The sequence below is a fragment of the Lates calcarifer genome, linkage group LG1 (assembly GCF_001640805.2).
Source record: "Lates calcarifer isolate ASB-BC8 linkage group LG1, TLL_Latcal_v3, whole genome shotgun sequence".
Lineage (NCBI taxonomy): Eukaryota > Metazoa > Chordata > Actinopteri > Centropomidae > Lates > Lates calcarifer.
In genome coordinates this window covers 11,188,367-11,200,524 of record NC_066833.1, presented here as the reverse complement: position 1 = coordinate 11,200,524, position 12,158 = coordinate 11,188,367, and the positions used below count along the sequence as shown (strand labels likewise).

Sequence of the window (12,158 nt, the reverse complement as noted above, 5' to 3'; positions counted from 1 at the left end):
TGTCATTATTGTTCCCACAGCTGTTCTCTTTAGGCAAATATGCTATTTACATATTCCCTTCCATGACAGTGGCATGATCCATCCTATTGCCACTTTTGCCAAGAAAATGATGTATTTTTTTTATTTATTCCCAGTAAATCAAAGATTGGATTGTTGCAATCATATTGCAACATGTTGCTCATATCTTAGTCTTTCTTTCAAAATTACATTATGAGTATGGTTATTATATCATCAGAGCCAGGTTTATTTAAACTGTAGGTATAGTAAGGTTAATGTTTTCTTGTAGCTCTTGAAATGTCCCTTATATAAATTAGTATTATTAAGATTAAACATGAGGGGAAAAGATTAGAGGAATTTGAAAATGTTTGGTGTTTACTGTATGGTATACACTATAATCACAAGAGATTTTAAATTACAATAAAGTTACACTGAAGCATCAAATAACTACCCTAAACTACCCAAAACTTTCCATCAGAACAGGAGAGCAAATTACAGTGGAATACACACGTGTCGATCTAAATCTTCAAAAACAAATCTGACAAACACATTGACAGGTTTAATCATTGCCACATACTTGATCTACCAGCTTCGTGTTTAGCAGCAACATAAGATAAATAATCTCAACCATGTCACCATTGCTTTTATTATATATTTTTTCCCCCTGATCCTTGCAGACGTTTTATGTTTATTCTGTGTGCGTTTCCTTTGTCCACTTTTTGTCCACAGATTTGAAGGAGATGTGTGAGCTGTTGGGGATTGAACAGTCGGTGTTGGAGAGGGCGTTCAGCTACCGCACAGTAGAGGCTAAGATGGAGAAAGTCTCCACTACCCTGAACGTGGCTCAGGTCAGAGGCAAAGCTACAAATCTGCCTTGCACCAGTTATGCCAATGCATTTCTGCCCTACTTATATTGACATTAAAACACACTTATACACACACACTCATAAAAAGATAAAGGGCCAGTTCTTCCCCTTGACTTGCTCTGCTGGCTGCCGACTCTGATCCATGTCATTGCCACATGAAAACCTCTCCATTATAGATGAGCAGTGTTCCTGCTGGAAATTCAAATGTAGGTCATATTTTAGAGGTTAGTGAGTTCACTCAGACTGTTCATATAACATGGATGTGCCAAACATGGGTCTCTGTGTCCCAAAGCATAAGAATTAACCTGACCTCAGAATAATGATATCACAGCTGGCCTGTGTCTGTGGTTTCCTTTTAAGATATGTATCCACAGTTTTCACTGATTGAGAAGTTTGCTTCTCTTTTCCTGCCAGCTCTTATGAATTCAGGGATTTTTGTTCATGGTCACCTCATCACCAATAATGTGATATTATGTATTTGTCATTTTTTCAACAGGCCTACTATGCCAGAGATGCCCTTGCCAAAAATCTCTACAGTCGTCTATTTAGCTGGCTGGTTACCAGAATCAACGAAAGCATTAAAGTAAGTAATGTCCTGAATATATTTTATTGATTTCAGTAGATTTAATCAATTAATCTGCGTTGCTAAAACTGACAGTATTTTCTCCCTGCAGGCACAAGCTAAAACTCGACACAAGGTCATGGGTGTACTGGACATCTATGGCTTTGAGATATTTGAGGTAAGACAAATGGCAGATTAAACCCAGTCTTCTTGATCTGATAAGCCACAAGGATGGAATCTGACCACACAGGCATTTTATTGCATTTAAAAGGATTTTGCCCTGGGCTGTTTGTGTGCGTGTTTTGGTACCTGTGAGGAGCTTATCACCAATAACTGAGGGTTGATAAAACAACATTCAGATCAGATTAGTTCAGCGTTATTGCTCCCAGGAGTGAAATGGGTTTTTTTTCAGCAAGGCGATTTCAACTCTAAAATCAGTATTTCACAGTGGAAAAATGGCCACAACATCAGTGCACTGTTCAGTACACAGGTAACACACATCCTCATCATCATATACATGTAATGGTTACACTCTCACTGGTAACACTAAACAGTTATAGCAGTTACTGAGTGTATATTTCCATTATAATAATCACATAGGAGCTAATACACCACCATTTGGATATCAGTGTGCATGTAAATAAGTATGTGCTTGCAAACACATGTGAGAGTTTGAGTGTTGGCTTAAAATGTTCCTTGCCTTGTTGCCTGATGCCTCCAGCCCCCCACCCCCATATGTTCATGTTTTTTTCATATCCCTGCTTGTTCACCACACTCACTCCCAAGTCCTTCCTCTCCTCTGACTGTTGTGTTGTGTCTGGGTCACCAGGATGGAGTAAGTAACATCTGCACCGGCCTGTTTGCTGTGCCAGTGTGCATGCTGTGATCTAAACTCCTCTCGACTTAATTCAGCTCCTCATTAAAGATAATTCAGGGCTCCTGGTGTGCAGCATAGCCACATGGCCGAAAGGATGCTAAAGAGTAGCCTTTGCATCATTTGAAAAATGACATACACTCAGTTGCAAATGTATTCAGTGCACCTAGCTAAAACTAATGCAGACTAATACAACATCCCTGCAATAAGTCCTCCATTCATGAAGGATTCTGTATTCTCACACTTTTAGAGAGGTGTTGATTCAGTTCTACCATCATTTTGGAGATTGAAGTTTTGCAGTGCTGTTATATAAGACTGACATTAGTTTTAGGTACGCGCACTGAATAAACTAACAACTAAATGTATCGCTGCTATATTGAATTTGAATGTCTGTGGTTATAAACAGTTGTTAGTTTAAAGGAATAGTTCACTGTTTTGGGACATACACTTCCTTACACTTATTCCTTTATCTTTCTGAGAGTTAGATAAGTTTAAGACTGGTACCACTCTCATGTCTGGATGAAAATGTCTACCAGCAGCCTGTTAGCTTAGATTAGCACAACAAGTAGGAACATGAGTAAACAGCTAACGTGGCTCTGTCCCAAAGTGACAAAACTAACAATTTCTTGGTTGAGAGCTGTACCTTTTTGGAGTCTTTTCATCACCATTAGACCACAGGGAATTACTGCACCCAACCAAGAAACAGCATGGATTAACCAAAAAATATAACGTGTTGGTCAGGGAGATGTAAAGGTGCTCTGTCCTTTGGACAGATCCAGACCAGCTGTTCCTTCTTGCCTCCTGTGTTTCTGCTAAGCTAACCAAAAAATCTCCTAGCTGTAGCTTGATGTTTACTGCATAGACATGAAAGTGATATTGATCTTTTTAGCCAACTATCTAACAGAAAGTGAATAAACATTAGCCAAAATGTTGAAATGCTCCTTGTAGTTCAACATTTTAGCTCGGGTGTTTTGATAGTGTAGAGGTTATTTGATAATCTAATTATACTGAGAACAGTACAGGTGTCAATTTACTTGTATTCTGAGAAGATGGATATAGATGGTTTATCATCATGTCTACTACATTATCTTGAATTTCTGCCATAATAGACAAGGAAGGTTTAGAAATAATTTAAATGTCTGATAAACACTGAAGGCCAGTCCCCATATGTATTTTCCCCTGCAAATGTTTTTGGTTTTAATTTGTAACACATTATATTAAATGCAAGGACTTTCCCCTGACTTGGGGCAGGTGAAGAAACACCTCTGTCTTCAAACATAGCTTTAAGATGGTTTCTTCCTCCTGCTATAAGCATCAGAGTTGCAGCTGAAATATGTTAGGTTTACTTTAAAAGTCGGTCATATTTCAGCCTGGTGTCTGCTGCCACTTGGGTGTAAACATACTGCTGTGTTTGTGTCTGTGTGTGTTTGTGTTTGAGTCGAAGACAATCTTTTGGTTTCTCAGTAAAAGGAAGTGAAGTCTTAACATTAATAACTAACTCCTTATGGCTGCGTGTCCCATTTCCTGGTCACTGAGAAACCTTGCTGTGTCCTTCACTCTGACCTCTAAAACTAAACATGCTGCTCTAACCACTGTTGTGTCTTTAGAGAATCATCTTTATCCTAACCCAGCACACAATAAGGCCATCTGCCAAGAAGCATGTCTCACTGCTCAATAGTCATAATTGACAACAATAAAGATTGAGAAATTCAGGAAGTAAAAATGGTTGAGGCTTTTACATGGTTAACACCCCATCAATATTCAGTGATGTCAACGACAATTTACAGGAACTTTTTCCGATAAGGGTTTATTATCAGTTGTTCATTAAACAGATTGATTAAATATTTGATGGTTGTAAAAGTGATGAGTTAGCAAATTGTGGAATGGACCTCCACAATTTGGACCTGCAGGTCATACTTGGTTAGTATAGTGTTGGAGCTGATTATTGCTGGTAATCTATTAGACATAAGGCACTTTTTAAAATTTAGAGCCAGGCCATCACAGCTCACAAATAAAGATAAGATTAAAATGAGTGTTTGCAGATGTGATCAAGGTTTTATTGTAAAGAGACACTTTGCTAGACTAATGCATAGTCAGATCTGAGATGCTGTCTGATGGCATCATTGTGAATGTAGTTCTTAGAGTAAACCATTCCAAACCTCCATTCCTCCTCCTGATCTGATACTAAATCACTAAAATAAAAATTATTGGAACCTTCTTTAATCAAGCAAAATGTGTCACACAAAGAGTAAGCTCTCCTCGTTTTTTAAAAGTGCTTCAGGAAAGAAATTGAAAAGGCAGAATTTGGTGATGAGGTGACGACGTTCATGAGTGTTTGCAGAGGAAAAAATTCTGAGTTTAAATAAGCTTTGATAAATGATGAAATGTTGGGTGGGTGAGCTGAGCAATAAAAATGTACCACCCAATTTTAGTGGCTCATGAGGTACAGTGGAAACCAGCAAAAATCAGATGCTGATTATTTTTCACTTGCTGCTGCTCCCACAGGACAACAGCTTTGAGCAGTTTATCATCAACTACTGCAACGAGAAGCTGCAGCAGATCTTCATCGAGCTGACCCTGCGCGAGGAGCAGGAGGAATATGTCAGGGAGGTATGTTTGTACACACATTCACATAATCCATGTGGGCGAGTGGACACTTGGATAAATGACCTATCAAGCCTAGCCTGTGCCTGTGGTAGCACTCTCTCACCTGCAGCTGTACATCTACATCGTTCAACATGTCAGCAGTCAATTTATTGTGTAGACAGATCATCATGGCAGGGCCCACAGCATGATCTCAACCTGGTCATGTCACTCATCTGTTCAGTCTCTCGTGCTCTTTCAGCTAAATCTGCATTCTTGCCCTTGACCCAAATGCATTTCTACTTCATTTGTGTTTTCAATCTCCATCCCTGTCGTCTATCACGCTCTCAGTTTATTCTGTCCTCGTCTTCCCTCTGTGGACTCTCTGGGACGGAAGTGATCCCTCACTCCAGCGAGAGTAAACACTCCCTGTTGTGGGCCTTTAAGCTCTGTTTGTTTTAAAATCCCTATGTATGTGAGTGCTGCAGCGGTGACCCCCACACCACCTCCCCACTAACACCACCAATGATATTCCACTCCTGGCCGTTGTCCAGTATACTGCATGGGAAAATACCACAGCGCTGGAAAAAGGAGGGAGGTCCACCAATCAGGAATTTGGCCAGTCACCCATCAGTTTAAGCCGCACCTTCTTTGAACCCTCCCCCTTAAAATATCTGTCACATTGCTTACATCAACCTCAGCCATGTTCCCAATCCATTAGGAGCTGTGAATTAGATGTCGGCAAAGTGGGTTTTTCAGGGGCCAGTGGCCTTTTTGACAGGGCAAGATGGAAAATGTTTTCCTTTCCCTCCTCTGAAAGCCTTTGTGCTCTGTCCTTACTCAGACGATTAGAGGACTGAGATGGAGACAGAGCAGGAGAGGTCTTAGTAGGACCTGGCATCAAACCAGCAAGGACAAATGTGTCTATAAAGACTCATGTACCAACATTCAGACTGATTTAATCATTTTTAAGTACTGCACTAAAGTTCCTGATTAAAGACTGCTTAAACAAAAAATAAGAATTGTAACCTTGCCCATTTATTTATTATTATTTATTTATTTTTCTTGAATATGTGTTCCTATTTGACCCAACTTTCCCTTGTAAATATTAAGAGATTATAGAAAAGCAAAAGGTTTAAGATCAGAGTGAGAGACACTTGATAAGCATGAAGTGCTTCTCTTCAGTTTTCCAGGCCTTTTGTTTTTTGTTTAGTGCTTTAAAGAATTCACAGCCTGAACAAAACAACATTCCCCTTTGTCTGTTTACCAGAGAGCCTTGCTGAAAGCTGCTTACTGTAGGTGGCTTTGTGGCATGGTCATTTGCCTCTTCTGATGCTTTGAGTATACTTTATATAGTATACCTTTTAACCAATCAACAGAACTGAAATACAAAAGAAAAGGTTTGCATCTTTCTTCATAACTCCTTCATAACTGGGCATTAAGATAACATAATGGATACTTAGAATTAAAAAATCATAAATGCATCCTTTTTATGATGTTGAGTCATAGTCATACTATATTGTGTGCTATCTTTTACCACATCCAATACATATCAGTCAAGATTGAAAACCTCTGCAAAACTGACTGAAGATCACAGTACATATAGGGCCATGGTGGGATCAGCTTTGATTAGGACTGTCTTTCCCATAGGTACTTGACCATGCTCCATGTTGTGTTGAAACACAGGCAGGTTCACAAGTGTTATTTCATCAGCCACACGAAAGACTATGTTAGTCCTGCTTAAAGATGGAAAAGCCATTATATTTTTGACAGTCATGTCTTTTGTCACAGGGCATCGAGTGGACCAATATTGAGTACTTCAATAATGCTATTATCTGCGACCTCATTGAGAATGTAAGTCAGTTTCCACAGAGACCACAAACCAACTCAGCATGAAGTCATATTTCAAGTTTGACATGATAATAGAAAATAGCTATCACTAGATGGTTTTACATTTCTGTATTTAACATGTTATATGCATGCACCTATACCATCTCTCACGTTTACCCATCTTGCAATGGCTAGAACCAAAATGGCATCTTGGCCATGTTGGATGAGGAGTGCCTGAGGCCCGGGACAGTCACAGACGAGACCTTCTTGGACAAACTGAACACTGTCTGTGCTGAGCATCAGCACTTTGAGAGCCGCCTCAGCAAGAATTCAAAGTTTCTCACCGATCACAGCTTGCCCCACAGTTGCTTCCGCATCCAGCACTATGCTGGCAAGGTATTACAAATTAGTCAGAAATCTGCAGATAAAATGCAAGATATGTGTGCTATAAGGGGATTGTAAAAAACACCAGAAAGATTTTTAACTGTGGTTCTTTTTATCAAGGTGCTGTACCGTGTCGAAGGATTTGTAGACAAGAACAATGACCTGTTATACAGAGACCTGTCACAGGCCATGTACAAGGCCAACCACAGCCTCATCAAGCAGCTGTTCCCTGAGGGTAATCCTGCCAAAGTCAACCTGAAGAGACCACCGACTGCTGGCTTCCAGTTCAGAGCATCAGTGGGCACGCTGATGAGGAACCTGCAGACCAAGAACCCAAACTACATCCGGTAAGTCCTATCACGTAAACAGAGTATATTAGTCATTGCTCTGTCAGTTCAAGTTACTGGCTGGATATCTTGGACTATTACTGTATTGTTAGTGTATTGTTTGTGTGTGATATTTGCAGTATGACATTTTTTAAAAATGTTTGGCCCAAACAAACTACATGCTTGGAAATATCTGGCCAACTTACTTTAATTTCTCATTTCTAGTGTGAATTTTAGTGAGTGGAAAGATATTGAAAAAGATGTCATTTGTGGTATCATACCACACTGACATAACAAAACTCTTGAGGACCAGTTCAAGTAAATTTTCTCCCATAGACGAGCAGCGTTATATTGAAAAATCAAAACAAAAATATGCTGTCTGTCTAACCAAATTCCCTATATCAAAGCTGAGCAAAAATGGACATAACATATCTCATTTTTCTAAAAGGATGACATCTGCTCCATACATTAGTCTAGCACTAATGTGAACAACCTCTCCTCTTGCTTCTAAAGGTGCATCAAACCCAATGACAAGAAGGCATCCCATATCTTCACCGAGTCTCTGGTCCGCCATCAGGTGCGCTACCTGGGCCTGATGGAGAATGTCCGTGTGAGGAGAGCAGGCTATGCCTTCCGCCAGGCGTACGAGCCCTGCCTGGAACGCTACAAAATGCTCTGCAAACGGACCTGGCCCCACTGGAGAGGGCCTGCCAGGTAACGGTTGTGTTTATTCTGAAGCAGTGACTAATTGTGGGGCAGGTGAGGGGACCAGAAAAGGGGCCTTGTCGCTGGACAGCTGCCAAAACAAATCCCTCCAAGCTTTATGTGTGAGTGTGGTAACTGAGAAACGCTCCAAGGTGTCTTTAACTAAGGCACTGAACCTCAGACTACTCCCAGTGGAGTGACTGTGACCAGCACTAATAGACTGTAGTTGGAATGGTCAGCTCCCAGGTGTGCCTGTGTGGAGCAGTGTGCGTATGAAAGAGGTTATTGCTGGAAAAAGGCTCAGATGACTTTCCCTGGATAAACAAAGGCTCACAAGAGGGGAAATAATCAGCTGCATTTAAGAACACTTTAGCTAACAGACTGTAATATATCTTTAAGCTTATTAAGCATATTATAAATGCAAACATGGCACTTTGAAGGACATTTGCTTCTTTTTTTTTAGGAGAACATAGTTTATAATTATTAGTGGTTGTGTGCCTCTATGATTTTATTTGCACATTACATGGAACGCCTCGTAAAGTCCTCTCAAAAACTAACAGCAGTCTTGTCACATACCAGTTGTTCACTGGTGAGAAGAAATGAACCATTCCTTCTCTGAGCCACAACATGCTGAGACATTTTAACCTTATCTGTCTCTTCTGTTCCATATCAGCCAGTCTTGCATGTTTTATCTACTGTGCTGGTAAAAGAACTGATTCCTATCTACTCTACCGCACATCAGTATCTTGTTGTTCAGCTATCCCTCAGTGCTTTGTGTGGTTTTCTTATTTCCTCTCTCCACTTTTTTCTCCAGATGTTTCTTTCTCCTTTAATCATTCCTTCTCTGTCTCACAAACGCTGCATCATTTATGCTGTGCTCTTCTGTTTTCTCTTGCTTCTAAATCTTCTCAGTGCTTTTTTTTTTTTTTACAGTTGTGCTTATGCTGTTTATGTTCACTTGAAGTGTCAAGTGAGCTTTGGATGAACCCTCTGACTCTTCTGGCTTTCCATAGGGAAGGGGTGGAGGTACTGATGGCTGACCTCCAGGTTCCAGCAGAAGAGTTCTCCTATGGTCGCTCCAAGATCTTCATCAGGAACCCAAGAACGGTAAAAAGAAAAACCCCACATTTATGCACAGTTAAAGTGGCCCTATATCTCCTCCACTTGTTTTAAGAGAAGTTGTGTTTGAATGTTTTAAAATTGAATCCAGTGTGCTCAGCTGCCTTGTTTTCTCACAGGAAGATGTTTGTAAAACAGGGTGGGCTGCACTTGGAGCCCCCACTTTGGCAATTAGCATGCAACCACCACTCTGAAAACACATGGTTTCACTTAGCCATCCCATCTAACATGGGAAATGAGCGTCTTTACTCAGTGCTTGCAGGCTCTTCATCTGTTTGTGAAGCCTGCAGCGTTTGAATGGACTTTCTCCCCACCCAGCAAAAGACCAAACAAAGCTTAGAATAACATGATCTCATACTGATGGAATTTTTTTTCTCCTATAATCGCTTTTTCTATCTGATCAACTTATCTCCCTCATATATTTGCAGCTTTTAAATCACTTAGATAGAGAATCTGGTTAAGCAGATTTTGATCCAGGTCTCCAGACACCATTTCTTTTGGTTGTTAATCCATTGTAGCCACACCTCAAGCTTCATTGTTAGAAAACACAGAACAAGACATCACTTCACTAGACATGATTCTTTGTAAATAGGAACTAGTTAATATGCAAGCTTTTGGGGCACACTGAGAGTAAGATGAGGTTAAATGAAATTTGAGAAATTCTTTTTGCCTATGTTTGATACCAACACTCAAAATACTCTGCCTGCAGATGAACGAACTGCACTGGCTTATAGCAGGACAATAAAACATTGTACTCACACCCCTGATGAAGATAAGTCGATTCACAGAGGTCATGATTATTTTTTTGTTGTTGTTTTATTGTGTTGCAGTAAGCCCAAGCAGTAAAGGATTTTTTTCACCTGCAGAAAGACTGAACTTTGTTCTTGATATCACAGAAGCAGTATTTGCTCAGATAAAATTTTTTTTTGTTTTTATTGATTTCATAGTGAGTTTTTTTCCCTCCTGAACAAGGTTAAAAAGAGGTTGTGCTTTCCAAAACTAAATTTGATGTTGATACCTGCTTACTCTCAACAACACACATACACGGTATAAGGCTGTTGTTTTGTTGCTATATGCAGTTAATTCTCCTCTCTTCCTGTAGCTCTTCTTCTTGGAGGAAAGGAGGAGGCAGTGCCTGCAAGACCTGGCCACGCTTATTCAGAAGATCTACCGTGGCTGGAAGTGCCGCAGCCAGTTCCTGCTGCTGAAAAAGAGTCAGATAGTGGTGGCAGCGTGGTACCGCCGATATGCGGTGAGGCTCTTTGAGGAAACACTCTGAAAATCACACACAATCCAAAACAAATACATATGCATTGATGCATTAAGTGCTGTTAATTACCTAACCATTCCCCTCTCCATCCCACAGCAACAAAAGAAGTACCAAAGGATCAAGAGCGCCACCACTGTGGTGCAGTCCTACACCAGAGGATGGCAGGTGTGTACCTTCCTATGAGCTCAGTTGAGAATGAATTAGTAGCAGAGCTGAAATTATGACAGAAATGATAATAAAAATGTCTGCTTGCTTGTTATATTTCCACTAGGCCCGCAAACTCCTGAGAGACCTGAAATATCAAAAGAGATGTGAAGAGGCAGCGACCACCATCGCAGCCTACTGGCACGGCACCCAGGTAATGATGCATTAAAGTGCAGAGGGATATCAGAGATTGAGGTGTTCACTTCAACGAAGCATCAGCCTGACTTTTATGCAGGCTTTTTATTCATGTTGAAAAACTATTCTTGATGATTTAACTTGACTAAAACACTTGTTTTTCATCATATGCAGTGTTCCTGCCTAGTGGCCCCACAGTTTTACAAAAATTCTGTTCTTTAACAAAGCTCTCCTTCATATTGCTGCTGTTTTCCTTTAATCCTGCTTCTTTTCCTGATCAAACAATTGCAACTTGTCTTCACCCCCCCCAATCTTTTCTCACTCCCCTTTCTTGATTCTTCTCCTCCTCACATCCTCAACCTGTCTTACCTAACGCCCACCACATCCCTCCAGGCTCGGATGGAGCTGAGACGTCTAAAACAAGAAGCGCAGAATAAACATGCTGTGACAGTAATTTGGGCTTACTGGCAGGGAACCAAGGTATTTCAACCCAGCCGTAGTGTGTCGCTGTCCCAGCTGTCTTGTCATCCCTGTTCACCACGTCCCGTCCCATCCCTGTGAAACTGTCTAACAGAGTAGCAGCCCGTCTGAAAAAAGCCCAGTCCTCCTTCTATCCACTGGCCTGATTAATGTGCCTTATTGTTGTCCTGTTTTCCATTTTGTAGTTGTTACATGTAGGATTGTCTTGTTTTGAATTATTGTTGTTTTTTCCAGTCATGTAGTTACAAGCAGAAACTGGATTTCTATACACATGAAACCAAACTTATCTCTGAAATTAGCCACACTCTGGTCCTAAAACGTAGCTCACATGCTTTAGATTTGTGTGGTTTGGTGTTGATCCAATCTGGTGTTTTAAATTCTTTCCTCCTCTGTAATCTAATGATTAGTTTGACCATACAGTGCCCACCACACACATGATTTTCATTGTGCTATTTACTCTAGCTCATCCTGAGAAGTCTATTTTTAATATACTGATATGCTGACAGCAAAACACTAAGATGCTCTATAAATAAACATGGAATTGTGTCAGTTTGATGGCACATATGTTGCTACTTTATAAAGCCTCAGTGTGTATAATCACAGCCACTGTGCAGATTTTGAGTCTGAATGCATACTGTACCTTTATCTTATTGGTGTTTATTATACTTACCAGTGTTAGCTTTTCAGGTATTCTTGGTAGTTGTTAATAATCAACACTTTATTTCAAGGCCTCACAGCCTGCTGATAATTATCAGTTCATTCCAGTTCCCGTTAACAGTTATTCAGTGTTGCATGTGAACTTTGTTCGTAGCAAACGTGACAG

The 12,158-nt window shown here is 40.4% G+C and overlaps 1 protein-coding gene across 4 annotated transcripts in view; it reads left to right on the top strand.

Moving 5' to 3' along the window:
• myo1b (myosin IB) overlaps positions 1–12,158 on the top strand; it is a 58,473-nt gene that overhangs the window by 38,590 nt on the left and 7,725 nt on the right. For 3 of the 4 annotated variants that reach the window (XM_051070145.1, XM_051070148.1, XM_018704822.2), the window contains exons 11-22: positions 727–845; positions 1,360–1,446; positions 1,538–1,603; positions 4,805–4,909; positions 6,674–6,736; positions 6,908–7,108; positions 7,217–7,443; positions 7,936–8,136; positions 9,141–9,234; positions 10,349–10,498; positions 10,613–10,681; positions 10,788–10,874. In XM_051070145.1, the coding sequence (XP_050926102.1) occupies positions 727–845; positions 1,360–1,446; positions 1,538–1,603; positions 4,805–4,909; positions 6,674–6,736; positions 6,908–7,108; positions 7,217–7,443; positions 7,936–8,136; positions 9,141–9,234; positions 10,349–10,498; positions 10,613–10,681; positions 10,788–10,874 (1,469 nt within the window). Of the gene's footprint in view, positions 1–726; positions 846–1,359; positions 1,447–1,537; positions 1,604–4,804; positions 4,910–6,673; positions 6,737–6,907; positions 7,109–7,216; positions 7,444–7,935; positions 8,137–9,140; positions 9,235–10,348; positions 10,499–10,612; positions 10,682–10,787; positions 10,875–11,248; positions 11,336–12,158 lie in introns of all 4 variants that reach the window. The other variant, XM_018704818.2, reaches the window with a different exon arrangement.